The sequence below is a fragment of the Halichoeres trimaculatus genome, unplaced genomic scaffold (assembly GCF_033239565.1).
Source record: "Halichoeres trimaculatus isolate MK-OKI-2021-1 unplaced genomic scaffold, fHalTri1.1 fHalTri1_scaffold_11, whole genome shotgun sequence".
Classification (NCBI taxonomy): Eukaryota; Metazoa; Chordata; class Actinopteri; order Labriformes; family Labridae; genus Halichoeres; species Halichoeres trimaculatus.
Genome location: NW_027437189.1, coordinates 29,193,880 through 29,216,877, shown reverse-complemented (window position 1 = coordinate 29,216,877; position 22,998 = coordinate 29,193,880). Strand labels below are relative to the sequence as shown.

At 40.3% G+C, this 22,998-nt stretch overlaps 1 protein-coding gene across 1 annotated transcript in view; it reads right to left on the bottom strand.

Annotated features, from left to right (window-relative positions):
• LOC141799091 (plexin-A1-like) overlaps positions 1 to 22,998 on the bottom strand; it is a 453,927-nt gene that overhangs the window by 190,349 nt on the left and 240,580 nt on the right. Inside the window, exons 8-11 of the mRNA XM_074681180.1 lie at positions 8,873 to 8,973; positions 7,262 to 7,385; positions 6,820 to 6,973; positions 884 to 983 (exon numbers count right to left, since the gene is read on the bottom strand). Coding sequence (XP_074537281.1) covers positions 884 to 983; positions 6,820 to 6,973; positions 7,262 to 7,385; positions 8,873 to 8,973 — 479 coding nt within the window. The remainder of the gene's footprint in view (positions 1 to 883; positions 984 to 6,819; positions 6,974 to 7,261; positions 7,386 to 8,872; positions 8,974 to 22,998) is intronic.

Here is a 22,998-nt window from a genome sequence, read left to right as displayed (position 1 = left end):
CATTTTTGGCCAGTTCCTGTTTCCTGTGAGCAAAGGTGAAGACTTCCAAGTGTTTAGTCAGCCAAAGTGACACAGCTCTTACTATCCCCCGTGATTTCTTTCTTTGTGATGAGCCAACACAACTCATTTAAGAGGGAAATGTCTTAATGTCACTGCAAAGGCTTCAAAAACCTTTTTCATGGATATTCTGTATGGTTCGTTGCACATGTTAAAAAATTCTGTACGCAATAAGCTCCTTTGTGCTTGAACAGCATACAGTAACTGTGTCCAGTGTATCCCCTGCTTTCTTTTCCTTAACACAGCCTTAGTCTGGTGTGTTTTTAAACAGAAAGCCTGCACTCATGCAGCACTGAAAGCCAATCATTATTCCTATAGCTAAATTAGAGATCACTTCTTTTTCCCAGGAAAACATTGAATGATGTATTTTCGCCACACAAGCCTGGCTGCCCTTTCAGGTCTTGCATGGCTAAAAATCGATTTATTATTTCACTCACCAGTAGTCGCTTCATTGCTTGAGATTTAATTAACTAATTGATTTGTAAAAAGCTTGAATACATTGAATAATGAATTAGCGCAGGTTTCATGCTGTTCGCTCCATTCTTCATTATAGGATTTATTTGCGGGCCAGTATTTTAGTTCAAGTGGATTTTGTTGAGGCCTGTAGGTACCTTTCCAATTATCAATACCTTTTAATAATGCACAAGATTGCAGGATGCTGGGTCTGGGATCAGAAAGTGTACTGGAATTAAATTTTCGATGTTGATTTATTATTTTCAAAAAAAATGACTGCAGAGATAATTAAAAAAAAAATCTTTCCATTTTCATTTCCACCAAATTGAAATAAAGCAAAAAATACTCTTTATTCAAAAATTTCAAAACTTACGATTGGTGGACGCTGCAGTTGTAGAAGACCAAGTCCACACTTGCAAACTTCTTTCCCGTCTCCTTTGACTTCAGATACAACTTTATAACTCGTTGGTCACCTACAAAAAGACAGAACACCAAATTAATAACATTGTCCTTCTATAAACATCAGAAAGCCACTGTGCAGCTGGTTTGAGGGTATGGGAAATCTTTTGTGAACCATGGATCAAGTCAAAGCCCAGTATATACACTGTGAAATGTTAACAGCTTCATTTTCTACAGTGCTTGTCAATTTCTGTACATTTGACATTTTAAAACCTGAGTGTTTCTGCTGGAGAGTAAGCAGAGCCCGGAGCTGAATCAATAGAGCCGGTGAGGAAGTTACTCTGTGAAGCCAACAGTTCAGCTGTCCAGATAAACGTACGGCTTCTGTGCAGCGACTTTGTGAATCAGCAGTTTCTCATTTGATAATCCTGAAGCAATTGGTGCAGTTTAAAGAGCAGAACACGCTGTGTTTGTCACCGCTGAGTGAACAGACTGAATGGAGAAAACAATTTATGTTTGTGCAGCATCACACAGAACTGCTCGACCGTAAACCCTGCAACGATGGCTGATCTTCTCTGACACTTACATTTTTTTAACCCTCCTATCGTCCTCAAATATTACTCACACATTTTACCCTTGGGGTCAATTTGACCCCAGGGATATTTGCCCCCAGAAAATGATTTACAGAAAATAGTTGACCAAGTTTTTTGGTCAAGGAACTTTGTTTATTTGTTGAATACATAAATAACCCCTTGATAATGACACCTTGACCTGTCCTCTAGCGCCACCACCAGGCCAAACTTTTCAACCAGAAATAATGTATCTTGAAAAGCTTTTATCCAAATCTTCTCAAATTTACTGAAACATTAATGACCACAAGAGTATGAACCCTATAGGTTTTGCTGATGATATGACCTTTCCTGCAGCGCCACCATCAGGTCAAACTTATAGTTTTAGAGTTTGTGTATCTTTCAAATATTTCATCCAAATCTTTTCTGATTGGGGTGCACATTCATGACTCTCAAAGAATGGACCTAATTGATTGATGTTGGTAACCCCCCCTTTACTCTCATAAACATTTTCATTTACTTATTTTATCTACTTTTTTGTAACATATTTGTGGTCACTATAACGTCTCACTCACCCCTCCTCTTTTGTTATCCGGGCTTGGGACTGGCAGTGGCAGAGTTTGAGCCCATGTCATATCCACACCGCAAAAAATATAAAAATTCAATTATGATTATTGATCTTCAATGGGAGTAGTATAGTCAAGCCAAGTTTTGAGTTGATAAGCGAAAAAACCCAGTTTGTTCAAATACGTTTGCCAAAATCACTAAATTACAATGTTTAGGCCCAAATAGCGAAGTCCGTGTTCGTAAAGCACAAAAATCTTAAGGGACTATTTTTGTAGGGCTGGGCATGCTTATTATACACACCAAATTTTAGGGCTGTGGCTCAAAGTCACCCAAGGGGTCGCAGTTTTAATCCCCTAGGGGGCGCGTTCATTTTTGTGCAAGTTGCAGATTCATACATTTTTTCGGGCATGCGAATTTTGGGGCTAGGCGTGCTCACGTTTTTTCAAGCGAAGGGCATGCAATTTGGGGATGTTTTGGCAGAAACAAATAATAAAGAAGATAAAAGGCGTAGAATAATAATCACAAGGGTTTCAAATGGGGCTCTCGCCCAACCTGCGGTTGGCGGGCTCGGGCCCTAATGATTTGGACAGAGAGCTGCAAGGCAAGCTTTTATGTTTGCTCCTCCCTTATTTTACATGAACTACCAATGTCCTTGCTGGAATATCCCACCCTCCACAGCGCGGGAAATATCAGTTCTGTTTGGCAGGTGTGAGTAGTAGGTCACACACACACACACACACACATTCATTCCTCCCATTACACCCCCCCCCAATGACATGTATCAACTCAAAAGAATTAACTCTGCACCTGCAGGTGTGGGAATCTAAGGTCACACATGTGTCACACACAGACAGACAAGTTTTACACAGCTAAAACAGCTTGGGGTCAAATTGACCCCAGAGGAACACCGATGCGTGCAATATGTGTACAGCAAAATGAAAAAATATCATCATAATAATTTTATGCTAAATCAATAGTTCCCATTAAATTAGGAAAAGTCAGGAAATATGAAGCCAAAATAAAAAAGTTAACTGTTATTTTTTTGAAGGATAAACATTGAATGGGGTCAAATTGACCCCAAAGATAACAGGAGGGTTAATGTCCTGAAATGTCAGAAAACTCTTCCTTCTCTAAGTAAAACTTTTTTTGTTGTTTATAAACAACTTTTATTTAGACCAGTGGGGTATAATATCAAGAATCCAGACACAAATGAATAGTACCACATGGTCCCTGACCCCCACCCAGCTGAATTCAAAACCTGGACAGACACACACACAGACACACGCATATGCACGCACATTATATGCCTCACTGTAAAGGGGTAGATGCCTTTAGGTATAGGATGTAAAACTTTTGAAAATGAGATATGATTAATTTTTTGGCTGACTAATACTCTGGAGCAAATTATGGTACAGAAAATATGGTAAGTAAAAAAGTTTAGTTTGGTTGGTGGAAGGGATGCTCCATTAGCCAAGCTTTTTCTCCCTCAGCTTAAAAGACACTACCAGCCCCCCAAAAAAGTTGCCAAAAAAAAAAAAAAAAAAAAAAAAAAAAAAGTCACACACTCTAATATAACCTTGCCTTTAACCTTGATTATGGCACACATTCACTGTGGTATTGTTTTGATAAGTGTCTGCCCTGTCATGAGATTTATTTCCATCCAGTGTAGCATTAATGTTTCACTAAGATCTTCATTGATGATGGTAGAGTCTGACCGCTGCACAAAGCCTTCTCCAGCACATCCCAAAGATTTTCTGCGGAGTTAAGGTCTGGACTCTGTGGAGGCCAATCCATGTGTGAAAATGATGTCTCATGCTCCCTGAACTTTCACAATTTGAGCCCGATGAATCCTGGCATTGTCATCTTGGAATATGGCCGTGCCAACAGGCAAGAAAAAATCCATTGATGGAATAATCTGGTCATTCAGTATATTCAGGTAGTCAGCTGACCTCATTCTTTGAACACAGACTGTTGCTGAACCGAGACCTGACCAACTGCAGCAACCCCAGATCATAGCCTGCCCCACAGGCTTGGACAGTAGGCACTAGAGCTGCGTTTCCACCAAGCAGTATGGGTCGGTTCAGTACGGTTTGGTTCAGTACGGTTTGGGACAGTTAAGTCTCATCCCGTTTGTGTTTCCACAGCAAACTGTGCCCTCTCGGGGTGGGCGGCGTGTAAGCCGGATGCCGGAAGCCATAGCTGGTAAACAATATTGCGACGCCGTAGCAGCTTACCCCGCTATTAAATCCAACAAAGAAGAAAACGCGACACAGTAAACAAAGAGCACGGATGGAAGACATGCAGCATTTCGTCCTCTCTGTGATTTTCATGTAACTCTCTGTTACAAAGTGCAATCAAGCTTTGTTTCAGAGAAGTCTGTGTGCCGCCAGGAGAAATGCAGCCACTGTCGGGGTAAGTGACGATTCTTTTGACCAATCAACCGTCTGCAGTGTGTTGCTCCACCTCCTGAGAGCGGATCGGTTCAGTACGAAAGGGTCCCAAAAAAGTGGGACGGCTCGTCTCGGTTTTTAGGGATCCGTCCCCGGGATGAGTCAGTGGAAACACCACTAAAAGTGCACCGTACCGGGACGAACCGACCCTGATGGCCCATCACTCTGGAACAGGGTCAATCTGGACTCATCAGACCAAATGACCTTCTTCTGCTCCAGAGTCCAATCTTTATGCTCCTGAGCAAATTGAAGCCTTTTTTTCTGGTAAGCATCACTGATTGCTGACTGACAGTGGTCAGACTCTACCATCATCAATGCAGATCTTTGTGAAATATTAGTGCAACACTGGATGGAAATAAATCAATTTTAGAAGCTTATCCAAACAATACCACAGCAAATGTGTGCCGTGACCAAAGCTAAAGGTGGTCCAACAAAATACTAGAGTGTGACTTTTTTTTTTTTTTGGGAGACTTTTTTGGGGGGCCGTGCAGTATACATCACAAGCACAATGCATAATTATCTTTTTTTTTTTTAAACCAATAGGAATATTTTGTCATATTTATTTTTATCTACAATCAACGACAAGACCTCGATTGTCAAACAAATTATCCTTCCTAAAGTATGTTTTTTAAAGCCCCACCCAAAGGTCCCAGTTCATGTACAGTAAAAACTTGAACTAAAAAATTTGTTTCCAAAGGGAAGGTCAGATGTTGAGCTTTGCTTACCAAACCTCCAGAGCTCCAATGCTTGTGGAAGTGATCTTGGAAGAGGAGGTTAGGGTTCAGCAAGTGAAGCACTAATGGCTGCTAATCAGCCAGATTTGCGTTATTTGGTGGAGTTTTCTTTAAGTCACTTGGTCTCTTTCTATTGGCAGGAATGGGTTAAAAGGGGTTTTCTTAAAGGGGACATATCATGCTTGTTTCTCCTTTTCACTATGCCAGACTAGGATGCCTGTAAAGCATTTCTGCCCTCAGTACAAGTCATTTAGTTCCTTCATTGCCCCACAATAGCGTTCTCAATATCCTCAGTTTAGGCCATTCTGAAGATCTCGTTGAAACGCTCCGTTTCAAGAATGACCTCCAGTAACCTCGCAACGTCACAGCCATTTGTGCTCTGATTGGTCAGTTCTATCAGAGGGGCGGAGGGGGTAGAGCCAGGGGGCAGTTTTTGCAGCATGGCAGTATTTACAAAATCGCCACATTGAATGGAACAGACCGAGCGAGTTTGCTGTTTGCCAAAACTTCACTGTAAGGCATTGATAGCACCAATAAAATGGCAGAGTGTAGGATACGTCCTTTTGTATTGGACCCCGAGTCAGACCCGGACGGTTCTGCAGCTCAGGAGGAAGAAAATCCACCTGGACACAGATCATCTCAGGACGCTTCAGTGTGGTGAGTCAAAGCGGTACTGTAACATGTATAGTTTATACGCGGAAATATAGGCAGACTTCCCCATAAACTATTTCTATAACAGGGCTCCATCCTGCTCCTTCACTTTTCTCTGTCTGTTTAATCCATCATGCTGAAAATGTAGTCTAAAGATCACCTCTACCGTCAGTTCGTCACTATGTTAGCACTCAGTCAAGTTAGCCAGAGTTAGTAGGGAGCTTTATTTGTACTTGGCTCTTGGTGGGTGTATCCCTCGGTGGCGGTTGTGTGATTAACTGACTTCACAGAGGAGGAGCTGCTTTATCGGATTACTCTAATAAAAAGAAAGGATCCTCGTGTCGTCACGACGTTTGAAATCTTGCGGCCAAATGTCAATGACCTATTTTCAGAGGCATCAAATCTCGTTCTAGGATATCAGAAAAAATACAATATCTAATTTTTTTGAAAATTCAGGGGGTGAAAGGTCTTGTTTTCAAATGTATTATATTATATTATATTTAAGTATTAAATCACGGATCAGCATATGTCCCCTTTAATTTTAATCTTCAGTACAAACTCAAAAATCTTTCACCATAGGTGTGTTAGCCTGGAAAAAAAAAAAACATTTACACCACCTGTTACATCTTCTCATTATGAATTCAGCCGATTTAGCTGATTACAGTATGACACGACTTTGAAGTCTAATTAGACTGTTTTAGAAGTTAAAAAAAAAAATCGGTTACAGTGACTTTGTAGAATTTCAGAGGCTGTCTTTGATGGTTTATTAGGAATTAAGGAAGACTCTTTGTCCTCTAAGAAAACTGTCTGATCAACATTTAATTGGCTGGAAGGTGAGTGGGCAGTGAACCTTAAAAACACCAGTGTCAGTGTCAGGCAAAGAGACTTCATAATAAATAAAGTTTGCAGTCTCAATGCTGAGGTGTTTTTTATTCTTACCCTGGTCTCGTGTGATAGGCGCCACATCCTTGGTCGAGGGGGACAGGCAGAATATCCGTCCTCCATAGATCCGCCCCTCGGTCTCTACATAGTCCTCAAAGGAGCAGTTCACCCCGGCCGACAGACTGGGCACATTCTGGGCCTGAAGAACCAGCTACGAGCAGAAAGAAGAGGGAGGAAATGAATTATAAATCAATACAACAGTTTCCTCTGAAGCTGAGAGAAAAATGCCACTCTAATATGAGGCTCAAAACTCACTACTCATCTCCTGCTCAGAGTGACGGACAGAATGACACCAGATCAGACAGGAACACATTTCATTATAGCTCAATTCAGCAGCCGCTCTCTTTCCCTGTCCATCTTTCCCTGTCTTCCTGTCACACAAACACACACACTGACATACCGAAACACACATACACACCAATACTGAAACACATTTTACCTGCACTTCTGACATGGTGACAGAGATGGTGGTAGGTTGGACTGAGAGTCGGACACACTGCTCCACTCTGGTGGTGAAACGTTGTGGCTCCTCTGCGCGCTCGCAGCGGTCTTTCCTGGAACACCTGCAGAGAAATGACACACTTTAACACAGGGCTGTCACACTATCAGAGCTTTAGACTTTGACTCAATACTTATAAAGATAAAATAATATTGATACCTTTTTTCTAAATTAAGACAACAAATATGTAAGTCCTGGTCAAATGCAAGTTCACAAATTTCGCGACACCCAATGTTTAACCAATGTTTACTGAAATATTTGCTACTTCCTAAAATTTGGAGACATGACAGGGAGATGTCAGGGGCAGGACTAAACGACACAAGGCTCCAAACCAACTCTGACCTGTTGGTTCAGTCAGTAAACATCACTGACATGTCACCCAGGTGAATCGTTCATTTGAACGAAACGTTAATGAACGTCACTTCACTAGCTCTCTTGTTTCCTTGATCAACGCTCCTCTGATCAGTCTCCTCCATCCTTTCTCCTCTCTCCTCTGAGCACAATTATCGCTGCGGGACATCCTTCAAAATGGCGACTCAGAAAGTACTCCCAGTGCCGCGGAGGAGAGGAGACTGCAGTTTGTCACGATTAGACGCACCCAAAGTCTGATTCATGTTTCACTGCTTTGATTCCATCTGCACTACTCACTGTTTTTACTTTATCTCAAGAGATTCACTTGTTTTCTTTTGCAGACATGCATGAATATGCAGAAACATTATTTCTTTAAATAAGGTTATGAAGTGTTATTTTAAAGTTGCAACAACTAAGACCATGTGAGTTAACGTGCCATCACAGCAAAATAGTTTCAACAGAACAGATCGGCAGTTGGGTTATGGAGCTGTTGTTTTTCTGACCTCAATATTTATGTCTATTATCATCATTTGTACCCAGACTGTGAGCCTTCCATAGTTTGCATGATTCTTAGTTAACTGTACTATCAAAAATTCTGTCCGTGTACCGTTGTGATGATTCAAAAACAATATCACAGCAAAGCACAGCAGTAAACCCAGACAGAGGCTGATACACGGCAGAGTGAAACAAATGGGCCACAGCTTTGGTTCAGGCAGAGCTCTAAAGTCGCTCTTGCATTAGCTAATTGGCACCAGCTGCTCATTCATGCTTCCCCGTCAGAGGCTCATTCATCAACAGCTCAGCTATCAGCACAGGTGTGTACCGCGGACACGGCCCATACAGCCTGACACGTTGTTTATTAGTACGAAGACAATTTCAGATCGGATTCTGAGAGAGCTCCCTCAAAGATCAGAACTGAAAAAAGGATATCCAAAGAAATTTGAACTGGCCGATTCAGTGCTCATGGGATGATGTAAAAGTCAGATTGTGTGCATGACAGACTGTAGGCAAGGATCTGATGCTTCATTGTAAATTATGAACTGGTATGACTTGGTCCAGCAACTTTTAACTTCCTTAAAAAAGCAACAAGTCTTCATGAGTGATGGCAACGTTTTTAGGCAGTGGGGTTATAAAATGCTGCAGAGAGTACACTTAATGTAACCTGTAAGATAAAAAATAGTGAGGGGTCTTTTCACTTACACATTATGGAGCACACACCAGCCACAGTGAGGGTCCCCTGACCCCAGACAGGCTCCACAGGAGGTGTACTGCTCACAGCTCTCCACCGGCACACGGGTGACCTGGAAATAAAACACATACACACACACAGACACTGTTAGGACGACACACAAACCATGTATACCCTATTCTTCTAAACAGCTTACACCATACATGCCTGACGTACACAGAATGTACCGGAGGTGTCCTGAGCCTGGAACATGAGATTAAAGGAAGAAGCACACTGTGACTATCAGAGATAAACAGCTCTGGAGGTGCTGCTTGTAAACTCCACTCTACTGTATACAAGGCTAGCTGGAGGGAAGAGTGGAGGTCTGAACACATGTAAACACACAGCGGTAAAGATTACACCCTCTGACAAACATCTATCTGCTACACACTGTGCCCCGCCGTCTGTTCCTCAGGAGATCAGGAAACACGGATACAAGCAGAAAGCAAGCAGTTACTTTAAGGCTTCTGAACCAAATCTAGATAAAAGAAAAGTACTTTTCCAGAAGTTTTTACAAGAGCTAGAAACTTCTGACAGTCTAGTATCTAGAAACATGTGTCTGGAAAACCACTGCATACATTGTGTACTGTGCACACATGGATGCTTTGGAGGCACACGACCATTAGCATGGTTTCCACCTCTAAAAGCAGGAACTCTCAGACAGAACTGGACCGAGGAGGTGTAAAAAGTGGAGGGTACCATGGGAGGGTGGGTTACACACTTGGAATAAGAAATACTACTATATGCTCTTTTGCTCGTTTAAGTTCAATTTAAACTAGGGGTGCACCAATCACAATTTTCTGGCCGATCACTGATCACTGATCTTTAAAAAGCCTGACCTGCTGATACCAATTTGGGCCAATTCCGATTTTTACTTTGTATTTTTTTTTATAACTGACAGCGTATACCTTCAATGTTCCAATCTTATTTTATTGAAAACCATTGAACAGTACCTTTGAAACAATACAATCGTTATGCTTTAAGTTAAACAACCAATAAAGTGTCCTGAGTTTTAGGTCTCAGAGCAAAAAGCAACAAAGGCTGCCGTCAGACCTTCCTGGAGATATATAAGATCAGTTTCATTTGTAAGGATGGGCCGATCACTGATCTCTGATCCCCCAAAATTAAGGAAATCGGCACCAATTGATTGGCCAGCTGATCGATCAGTGCATGTCTAATTTAAACATGAACTTTACAGAAGTGAATCTAGAGAACGACTCTGTAGCCCCAATTCATATGCTGAGTAAACTTTTAGACCAGATAAAAGTTAGAGGTGGGATAATGATTAACTGAATATCAATCCTTCACTCCAGGTGGGAGCCAGCTACTGTGTGAAAGGAGACTGGGAGTCTTTGGGGTTGCTGGTGGGAAATAAAAGATGAAAAAGTTGTTAGAAGGGTGTTAAAATGTGAGCGGACTGAGGAGCAAGGGCCCAATATTGTGTAGAGCTCTATCTCATTTAGTTCAACACTTCTGTTCGGCATTTTTGTTCATTTCTGTTGTTTTATGCATCATAATGTCCTTTTTTTTATCTCTCCCTGGTTGCAACTTTTTTCACTGTTCTATTGATTGGTGTGGTGACGATAAATCATACTTTTTTTTTTTTTTAACTACAACTTCAAAAATTCAATTTGAGAGTTATCTAAGCGTGCAATCCTATGCAAATTTGAGTAAACATACTTTGACAGTTCACATTAACATTAAGGATTATGCTGCAGCAATTCAGTCCATTCAGTCCAGCTAGGACCGTTGATTGAAGAAGTCTACTGCACTGTTTTGTAAAACTTTTGATTTAAAATATGTAAATGTAGGACCCAGGTTCAAGAACCCAAAAACATTTGTTGCAAATATCTGGACATCCCCAGTTCAAATTTAAAAGAATACATGATGCATTGTTCACTAAACACACACACACACACACACATATATCTATCTATCTATCTATCTATCTATCTATCTATCTATCTATCTATCTATCTATCTATCTATCTATCTATCTATCTATATATATATATATATATATATATATATATATATATATTTTTTTTTTTTTTTTTTTTTTTTTTTTTTTTTCGTGTCAAAGCACTTTTCATTGCTTCCTCTCGCAGGTGAGAAGGGAATTGGACTAAAAGCAGGAGCCAGGCTGGCCTTGGTTTCCTTCACTTCACATCCCAATGCATGTTTTTTCCAATAAAGTCAAACTTTGTTTCTCTCTAAACACACACACACACACACAGACACGCACGCACGCACGCACACACACACACACACACACACACACACACACACACACACACACACACACACACACACACACACACACACACTCACACACAACTAACATATTCTTTAAGGACATTTGTGCCATTGAAATCTACAAACCTTCAAAATAAACCATAAAAGTATGAAGCTGCACCAAAAAGATGAAAACTTACACAAAAACAAAATTCCTCAACCTTCATTTATTTTTACAACAATGAATGTTACAAATACCCGACATATCTCTGCACAAGCCTTCATCACAGTATAAGAGGACCAAGTTCCCTTAATGCCAGTGAATTACTTGCAAAGAATGTGCTATTGTACTTAACACCATTGAGATAAACATCAAGGATTACTCCTTTTGTCCGCTAAATCTCTCCAGGCTGCCATCTGCGTGTCTGCATGTCTCAGATAAGATGAAACTTTAATGATCTCTTTGGGGGAAATCGGAGAACTTGGGTATTAACAAGGACATCAAACAATGCTGTCCAAATTTACCTACCTCTGAAAGTGCAACGAAAGAAGAATACACCCGAACATCAGGGGAGGGAGATAGACAGGGAGGAATTATCATTCACAAAGTCTGTTTCTGCAGATAGTTGTCTTTGCAGCTCTCATTAAACAGACATGTTTTCTGCTGCCGTCTGCATTTCAAGCATCCACCATCTGTCCGCGTGATTACCACCAAGAGTTACCTTGAATTTGAGCAGGCTTTGGATTCTCTGAAGCCAGATCCTTTAAGGAAACGTCTCGAAGCTCTGATTATTCCTGGACACACTGACGTCATTTACACCACAGTCTGCCGTGACACACAGATTCAGAGGCAGGGACCTGCTTCTGCCAGTCACACACAGTCACGTGCAGACACACTGGAGAGAAAGTTCAGATCTAGACCACATCGGGAGTTTGAGACAAGTTTTTTAGGGCAGCTGTTAAATACTTAAACACATCTCTGACCACCCAAGACAAGCTCCCATCTAAGAGCTCAGCACGCACACACACACAAACACCTCCAGCAGCCTGGGTCAGGTGAAGTACGACATCAATAACAGCCCAAAGGTAGGGGCCTCACCAGGTGAGCTGGAAGGTGCTGAGGGTGAGCTCTACAGGCAGCTGCAGGCTCAGCAGTGTACACACCTTCAAACACTTCCCTTTATGTCTCCTCTTTAACACCTCTACCTTCAAACACCAATCAGATCCTATTCTCATCAGACAGCGTCCACATGTTTCATCACACACAAATACATAGGCAGCTTTTCATGTTACAACATACTTCAAATATATCTCTCAGTCATCTAATTAGTGAACTAGTTTTGATCTTCACATCAAACCATTTCAGGCTAATCATCTTCCTCAATCTCACTGTGCTCTGAAGCATCTTCACTGCTGAAGCCCCGCTTTGACATCAGAAGAGTCCGACTCAGATTAGGTCCTGCATAAATGTCCGATTCAAGCAGAATGTTTACAGCCTGTTACTAAATCAATTCTGGTTTCTCTATGGAGAGTATGCATGTGATGTCACAGCAAGCGGAATTCACTGTGGTTACGCCCACTGAGCGGTAGACAGAGAAAGATGAGTTGGCAGCATTGGCTTCAATACTGTCTAAACTTTAAAACAAAATCAAAAAAATGGGGAACAGCTGTTGTGCGATTGATTGAACAAACATGTTTGAAAAGCAATCGGAGCTTTCTTTAAAAAGGCTACAGAAAGACAACAAGAAGAGAAACTGATGGATTGCTGCAGTTTACAGAAACAATCCAGGCAACAATAGCTGGATTTGCGGATTCCTCTGTGTGTCAGTTAACATTAATTTATGCTGTATTTTTGGGTTAAATCATTCCTTAAATTACAATATCTTCAAATGTTAGCATTTTTCATTCAGCTAGATGTTTCATAACTGAAGCATCTTTGTCTTTGTGTGACTATGAATGTTGTGCTCCACATGATTGAAACTGAAACTGAGGCTAACCTAGGGCGAACTCCAGCACAAGCAGCTGTAGTTGTGTTTTATGAAGTATTTGAGATTAACTTTACTTAAATACTGTCGTGGAGACTATACATATATCAATTATACAGTCTATGTTTAATACCAAAAGTACCAACAGATAATGCTGTATTCACTTGGGTCAATCCACTGTATACTGTAAATTGAATCATGTTTCAATAATATTACTAATCTTTTAGACAGTTAGCCTGGCACCTCAGGGTGTGGCTGATTGGACTCTTTGCAGCTGTTTTAGGCTAGGCTGTGAGTCAGCTCTACCTCTTTGCTCCTCTTTGCCTCTTTGCTGGTCAAGAGTTAGGCTGAGTCAGTGTTTTAAATATGGAGGCTGCCCTCATCAGGCTTCTGACCTCATCAGAAACCAAAGGGTACTGACATCAAGAAAACGTCCATGATTTTTATATTCAGTGGTTCTACTTTAACAGATCCACTCTAAGAGTCTCTGGATATAATTTTCCCTCCATTTCTTTTGGTTTGAGATGGTGAGATTGGCTGGTTATTAAGCAGGATTTGGCATTAAAGGCAAATATAACAATCAGCTATAACGCAGGTATAAACATTACTCATAATTTCTAAAGAAGATATATTATCAATACAAAAGTGATTTTGTGAATGCAATAAATTGCAATTGTAATAAATTTGCAATTTGAGAATTTGGAAGCTAAAGCATGGGCACTAAAGACTGAAACATCTCCCAAACAAATCAGGTTGCCTAAAAAGTAGTAAAAGCGATTAGGGATGGGTACATTTCACGTTTGAAATGATAAAGTACCGGTGCCTGGTGCCTGACAATCTGTACTGGTACTCAACGGTACCAATTTTTGGTACTTTTTGTGGTTATGTGGTTAAAAAATATCAATTTGTCTAATTATAAAATATTTAGAAAAAAAAAATCAATTTAACATATTTATTCTTCAATAAGATAATTCTTCATGAACTTGCAATGCTGTGTTTATGTCCAGCATGGGAAATCACCTACTCTTCCACTCCCTCACAACCACAAGGATGCATTTAGGTATCTTAACATGATACCTTTTGATTTTACCTTAGTCGGTACCCAGTACTTTTGACAGAATTCGGTCGATGGGTACCTATAAAAGTATCGAATTTGGTACCCATCCCTAAAAGCAATAGAGGACCTTATCAAAAAAGAAAAAAAAAATCTGTAAACATTTGACTTAAAGCTCCTGTGAGGACTCTTAAAATTGTTATAAAGCAGACTAAGAACAACACTGATGTTTATTATTAGCAAGACCCTAATAAAACAGTAGGGATGCTCTCCTGATACCAATACAAGCTTTGGCATATACAAATACCAAAACTGATCAGATCTGACACCAGTATCAATTAAACCTTCTTTAATATGAGGATGACACTGAGAGGAGGGATAAAAACAGCACAAACCAAAAGTTCCTCACATGAGTTTCTAAATATTAAGATTTTGCTTTAACATAAATGAGTGAAACAATGAAAACAGATTGGCTCTTTCTTTGAATTTGTTTGTGAGTGTAGCTAATCCTGGTGGCAGAGGGGAACATTTGGTTTAATTATAGTAAGGCTAACCCATCCGGAGGCTGAGCCAGACTCAGGATTTCACTGGATGTTAAATACATACATCTGCACACTACGGCCTCACCTATTGTGCATCAGGTGTCACACTCCTTATAAATACAGAGTTCAAAGTTAAGTGTGTCAAAGTTCGCACAGTTTCAAATCCACTCAAAATATAATCCAACTCAGACACATAGAACTAGCAAGCTAGCTAGTTAGCAAACCATAGGTATGCTCATGCAGCAACAGGCAACAAAGTGAAGTTTGACAACCACTGATCTCTGGACAGTACCGGCTGCGAATCATCAATAGACACTGATTTACAGATCTACTATTGAAATTAGGTCATTTTGAAGTTTACAATGCAACTCAACACTCCATTCCTTGGTGTTTTGGGGCTGTTAGAATGGGTCAGCTTCCACTGACTCCAACCAAACCCTTCCCTGTCACCTCCTCTGCCCTGCAGCACAAATCTTAGTCCTTTTTTCCCTCAGAGACCAAAGACCAGTGTTTAAGAGTCAGGAAAAAAATGTGGTCATATCACTTTAACACACTGAGTTTGTTGTAAAAACCTTTCTCCTCTCTGACCTTTGTGGCAGGGTTACAGATGCTCCTAACGTGATGACATTCATAAAGTCACATCCCTGGACAGCTTTCACGGCACATATCTCAGTCAGACACCAGTAATCTCCTCCCTATGTGTTACTCTGATATACAGTTAGACACAATAGCTTATGGCAGATTCATAGCATGATAATAGTAACCTGTGTCTGATAACTATTGTAATGCCACCATTACCAGACACAGCCCTCTTACAGGACACCAAATAGCAGCAGCAAATTGCAGTCATTACTCGCGCTTGGACAAATGCTAGTGCTCGTAATACAGGCTGTCTGACAGAGGGAGGGGAAAAAAAACATGTCATACTAAAGCACAACAGCCAGGGAGAGAGTTTATTCAATGTGGCTTTGTGTTGCCGTGGAGGATGATGTATTCCTATGGAACAGTTCAATTATTGAGTTTTAGAAAACAGATAATGGGATGGGAAACGGGAGACGCTCAGCCAAAGACTCTTTGTCTTACCGAGGAGGCTGGAGAGTGCGTGTGTGTGTAAGTGTGTATGTGTGACAATAAGTAAGTGAGAACCACCTATTTATATTAAATATGGCATTTTCATCTTGGCCTATTTGCTGCTGCAGAGGGAAACATATTCATCTGCGGACTTTGGAGGGAGGTTTGGGGGAGGATTAGAGACCAGGGTAGAGGAAGACAGAAAGAGTGAAGCACACAGTGTGAAAATGTCCATTTCAACCATTAATTTCAGTCCTCGAAGTGATAATGGAGAGTGTTTGTAGAGAAAAAAAACCTACCAGTGGGATTTAGAGGCTTTTTTTTCTTATAACAAATTGCAAATAAATAACAGAGCAAATGAGCTTCCCGCATTTGGGTCATGATAGAGAGGCTCTTAATTTGCCTCGTGGCGGATGAGAGGAGGGGGCAGCATGTCGAGGCAGCAGGGTGGGTGGATGAGGGATGCGGGAAAGGATGGATGAGAAAGACACACAAATGTAATTGCAACTGATGTTTCATTCCACATATGGGGCCAGTGCAGTCCCAGCTAGCTGCAGCTATAGGCCCAGCTGTAATTGTCCCATCTGTATAATATGGGGAGGAATATAAGGTGCTATCACCACACAATAGGCTGATGGATGGCTCATTCTGCAGAACAGCCAGAAATCCACAACACATTACAAACATACAAGTAACCACTAATGCTTCCACATGATAAAGTCTGTGCTGTGTGCATTGTAACATACAGAGTTTAGACGTAAACTTGGTCTGAACATGTGGATTCTTAAACTGAAAGAGGGTTTTTTTTGTTTTGTTTTGTTTTGTTTTGTTTTGTTTTGTGGTACCCCTAAAGTAGCTTTACAGGACTTAGGCCCGGTTTACACGACAACTTCTCATCTGAAAACATTAAAACGCAGTGAAAAAAATCTGTGTTTACACGGAAACACAGAGGGACTAAAAACACTGTAGTAAGCATGTCAGGCTTGTAGTGGGCGCTATAACTGTCTTGTCAAGAAGCGACTTATGGGAGGTCTCCACTGAAGTAGGGTTAAGCCAATCATCTAGTGTTTTGGCGAATACCAAGTGCAAAAGTGGAGCAACAGATGCTCATTTTTTGGAAGGACAGTCAGCAGATTCAGCAGACTGAGCGACGTAGTCCGTGACGATCATAACACTGGTACTGTTGGTCTGTTGTATGTGCTTGCAGGGAGCGGAGTGTGACGTCAGCGTTTCCATGGAAAACACCGGCTCACTGTTTACACGGCAACAGTGTCGGCAGCGTTTCAGAAAAAAACCCACTCTGGAGGCCGTTTTCAAAAGTTTGCATTTTAGGTCGGCTGAACAGCCGTTTTCGTGTAAATGTGAGGCTGAAACTCAAGAAACCTTTTGTGGTTCACCCTAAAATTGTTGTCATCTTAACGGCCCCTTAGAGCTCAAAAACAAAAACTCTTATTTCCTCTGTCTGAGACAGTTCACCTAAGCTGTTGTCTCTGTAGGGGTCCCCTCTGATTGGCCGGCCTTTATCATTTCAGTGAGTCTTGTGAGGATCTTGTGCTGTTTTTAGAACATAGGCTGTTTTCCAAACCACCTAATACACTAGTTGTGCCTACTATTTTGGCTGACAGTCTGTAGTAGGTAGTATGCAAAAACTTGCAAAATAAGCAGTATGTCAAAAATTCACAGATATCCTTCTGATTCAGAAAAATTTCTAAGTAAGCAACGGACCAGTTTACCAGGCAAACTGTTTCCCACAATGCATGGCACTAACAGCTAATGCTGTTTTTCTATGCAGGTGGCAGGTTTTGGTGGATTACTGCCGTCTGCTGGAATGGGTCAGCATTATAACTACAATCCAACAACACTAACTTTAAATGGTCTGTGAGATAGAAGTGAAGTGATGCAAAAGATAACAATTAAATCTTGTCACATCCAGTTATTAAAGAGGTGTTAACTTCTACAAATTCATTAAAGCCCATAAGAACCACTAATTCACTTTTTTAAACCATACATGATGATATAGAAGTTTTTTTTTTTTTTTTTTTTTTTTTTTTTTTTCCATCAGCTGTAAAAAAAAATAAAAAAAATTCCTTCCAGATTTATTTTCAGTAAATGATAAAACTTTTGGCGTAAGATTAGAAATCAAGTGATGATTCTGCTTTGATATGATTAACAAAATAACTAAAATACCAAGATCCACTCAAAGTTTATGTTGTACAATTATAATAAAGGCAAAATAAAATCTATTTACTGTAACTCCATTTTCTTAAACTGAAAAGCAGAGTAGCATACTACAAAACAGACCCAACAGAACAGCCATACTACATGCAAAAGCAGTAGAGAGTATGCAGTACCTGCTACTTACTACACTCACATGTAGTATGTAGTAGGTGGTTTGGAAAACAGCCATATCTGCCACTGTTTTGGGATTTCTATAGCATACAATTACACAGTGGTTTGGAAATCTGCGCATCTTTACTATTGACATCCAGCACTGTTACTACATCCATGTTTAAAATATGGGAAATAAGAATACCCCCTCTTTAGACATTCAGATATAAATACAATTTAGCAAAAACAAGAATACCTTCATGCACACAAAATATCAACATAAACAGCGTTGACATGAAATCTTAAGTGTGAATAAAATATTATGATGCATTATTTTGTATCATGTCATATTGTATCAGAACAGATTGTACTATTATGTACCCCATTGCGTCCTGCCACACCGTATTGTATCCTGTCATCTGGTGTAGTGTTTCATTAAATCCCAGTGAAAGTAGTCAATGCCTCAGTCTTCCGTTCATTCTCAAAATCCTGACATTCAAGCATACAAATCTCCAAAGGCTGCATGAAGGTTTCAAGATCTAACACATCCCATGTTCTCTCAGATCTCTTTATCACACTCACACGCTCACAATCACAGTCAGATGAAGTCTCTTTCAAACCAAATTTAGTCCATTTCCTGCTCTAAACCCAAGTCACGCCATTTCTCACAACCACATTAAGACATCTCTCTCCCACAGTCTGTCTCTTTGACGGCCTCACAAATCACATCCTGATCAGTCCATCACTCATCTCTTCGCCCTGACAGGCTGCTGACAGCTGAGTGTGTGTGGGGGTGTGTATTTGTCTGTGAGTAAGGTAGGGACAAGTTTTTTTTTTTTTTTTTTTTTTCAGTAGATATCTTTCCATCTCAAAATATTCAGCACAATGCTAGATTTAAAAGGACATCATACCCGGGAGTTTGTGACAGCACATTGCACAGATTGAGTCATCTGAAGTTTATTCTTTCAGCTATTTTTACTTTTGCAGTGAGAGTACATGCATCACCTATAGAGTCAAAATATGAATTAATTGAACCCTATAGCCATCATTGATTAATCTTGCGTGGGAATTGGTGCAGATTTGAGTGTAAAAATGAGCTTACATACATATGATTTATGGAATGTGTGTACCAGGGCCAATCACAGTGTACGCCTGATCAGATGTTAATAAATATGGCGGCTGTAAACAATCATAATTTAGATAACATGGAAATGGACATCATCTTGCTCAGCTTGAAGTGAGGTCACCACAAAAACTGCTCCCCTGGTGGCTGGCTGCAGTACAGGTAAAAAAAATCAGCTCCCAAGTCATTCCAGATGGGCTGTGGTCAACTTTAAAAAATTAATACACCTCTTAGGGATGTTTCTCATGTCCGATTATTGTGATGATTTGAAGATATCATTTGGCTGCTTTGTGTTCAAGTCCTCTTTTTTCAGAAAAGTTTCTTTTTTAAAAGTTATATGAGGTGAAAAACTAGGTTTCACGTCACGTTGGAAAGAAATGACACTGTGTAGTTTGGTAGCCAGAAAAGTGGCGTTACAGAGTCAGAAAAGAATTGTCTGCAAGGAAATCACTGCAGTAATTCAGCAGGGTGGATGTAACAAACTAAACCACAACATAATTTAATTAACACATCCCTCATTTATACCTAGATTACTTAGTCTGTGATATGTGAATAACAAAAGCTACAATATTATTAAAAGTTTCCGTTCAGGTCTAGAATGTGGAAAGTTGGCTTTTAAAAATGTGTTTGAGCTCTGAAAGAAGTTGCAGACTCCAGCCTGAGCCTGTCACAGACTAAGGACTAAGTAAATGATAAAGGAAACACCCATTTTTCTTTTACCAGTTTATAGCTCGCACTGCCCCTTTATCAACAATATATTTTATAGATATGCAAAGGAAGAGTGAATTGTTATAAACATTTTTGATGTCATATCTAATTTAACAATCTAAATATTAATTTAAAAACTTCAGTTTTTCTGTCTGAAAATGTTTTTTAATCATGTGATCTAATAATTATCCTCCTCAAACAGATTTTCCTTGCTACAGCTTTTTTTTGACTTGGTGCGTATGTGACTCCCGGTACTTCCAGAGCCAGCCTCAGGCTGACACTTGTGAAACAGCAGATTTTAGCACTTCCCCATTGTCTCATATTCTTAGACTGGAGGTTGCTGCTTGGTGCAGATTGATAAATGCCAATCTCTGTGTGGATATGAGCATACACCCATTTTTCGGTTGTACGCACATTTAAATGAGGGCCTATGTATGCATTTATTGCCTCAACAGCATTTTTCGTGATGAGTTTGTACCCATGAGGCAATCCCAGGGTAACGGTTAAACAGCCAAATGATGTTGGTCTTTTCATGTGCTTGAATCCAGTAAGGAGTCCATGATGGGTCATGAACTCAGCAGGAACTGGGACTACCAAACTAACCACCATTTCCTCCTCTGTGCTGTACACCAAATGGTTTTCCTTCTCCAAGCATGCCGCAGAGCCACTACTCATTTCAGATTCTGCAAAATGAAAAAAGGCTTAAATAAATTGTTTATGAAAGCCGCTGGTCAAATCCACAAGAGGTTCAGTGGTCAGTGAAAGTCAAGTATGAAACTTGAACTTTAAACAGCAGCAGCTGCCCTGAAGGACTCCAGTGTCTCAGACACACTTCAGAAATGATATTCACAGTTGTCTCCAGCCTGAAATGACAGTGTCTTAAAGCAGTAGTCTTAACCACCCTGTCTTTAATTTCAACTTGCCCACGCAAACAACTGCTAAGACATGCTGTTCCAAAACTCCACTCACCAATTAGCTGACGGGGCCAAGGGCACTTGCAGTAGATCTCTGCATCCTCTCCTCATTATTCTCTCCCTCTCTGTCTACACTAACAATTTTAGCAACTTCAAAGTTGGACAAACACCAAAGAAACTGCTTAAAAAAGAAGCGTGCAGCAGTCTCTTCTCCCCTGACCTCCAAGTGCAGTAAACGCTGAGTGAATTGAATATGAACCCTCTCTGATGTGATGCCAGGGGTAGGGTTTCTCCACTGTGCAGTACAGTACGGCTGAGTACATTTCTGTACTGTGGCTTAATCGATACACGGAGGTACATCATCAGACCATTATGCCTCCATCTGAGGGGCTTTGTAGAGGCAGGGGCGAAGACGTTCCTGCCAACAGGTCACCTTATGAAGCTGCTTTACAAGCTCTGAGGACTGACCTCGTCCTGTGAGCTCAGAAGTGGAAATGTGGAGGTGAGGCAACACTAGAAAGAAACCAGAGACTGGGCTTGGTTTCACAAGGTAGTGTACATCAATATGGAGATTGGAAATCCAAAAACACATAAAGAAAAAGGCTTAAGGCATTTCTCAGGCTGCATTAAAAAGCAAGAATAACTCATTATAATGAGAAACGGGTGAGTGAAAGGCTTCACCTTAAAGCTTCAAGCCATATAGCTAATTATATGATGAGTACAAAGGTAGAACGGAAATCAATACATTTTGATCCGTGAAGCACTTGGTGATTTAATTCAAAGCTGTTAGGTGATGTAATTTACAATTTTTTTTTTTTTTCAGAGTAAAAAATACAAGTGCTGGTACTCCCACTTGGTTAGTGTACCACCTTGCAGTGGCGTATCTATGGAGGGGCCTGTCTGGGCCTAGGCCCGCCACAAACACATTTGCCCAGCCAATCAAGCTGCTTTCTTTTATTAATAAATCTCTCCTCTGGAACAAAAACCCACCAGCAGGACCAAATACTACTTATACTCAAATGACTGGCATTTAGAAACCATTTGCCCAATCCAAAAACTAAAAATAACTAAAAACAAAAACAAACAAACAAACAAACAAAAAAATGGCGGAATCTTCAAATTCTTGAGTTTTTCGAGGATACTTGAACATATCTCAAGTGACACCAACAACATGTCTTCAGAGCAGAGAAGACGAGAATTTCATTAACATTGTTTTGGTTCTGTGTCTTCTTTTAAAATTTGCAGAAAATAAACCATTTTGCTCCCAAGTTGCGAGCACATCAGATAAACAGGTAATCCCTCTAGCCATGGTTGTTATCTACAAAGGTTCAGGTCTTTACTTTGCAGAGAACAATGAAAAAACAGTAACAAAAAATAAAACAGGAACTTCTTGGGATTCTGAGGGTAAATCAACTTTGTACATTTTTTGCATTCCTTATCTTTTCATATCTACCTATTGTGATACATGTTTAATATTCAGCGGCAGGCTTCATTTCATTCTGCAGAAATTCAAAAACTTAAGGACCAGAGCCAACTGTAACGCTAAATGCTATTGCACTATTTATTAAATTCATTGTGTGGCCCATCCACTCTTATTCAGGTCCTGGAGCAGGTTGATTTCTGGCTACACCACTGCCAGGTGGCCAGCCTTATCCAAAATATATATAAAATATATCTTAGAATCCACATTTATTGAAATAAAAAAATAAAAAAATCACTGTGTCACAAAGACAACAACAGCAACAACATATTAATTTGACATTACTCTGTGGCAAAAACAGTCAGGTAAGCATCCTTTTACTGCACAGCGAAGGGTTTTGGCAGCTTGAAAGAAATCCAGGCAGAGAAAAAAAAATATGACAGGGTTAAATTTATTAGTGGTAGTTCTGAATACTGGAGCGTTCCAGTCCACCTGAAGCACTGGTCATCCATGAGAAGGCATCCAGAAATGTTTATGTCTGGGTTGGTCCACAGCAGAGGGCGATGACAAGATGAAAAATCTCTTCAGCCTGATGTTTTTATTAGATCAGGACAATTTAAGCACATAACAAGGAAACAACAGTAAAAATCAAATTGATTTAGTGCTGTGGTTTCTTTTTATGAGCACAGAAATGATTCTATTTGACAGACCTGAAAGA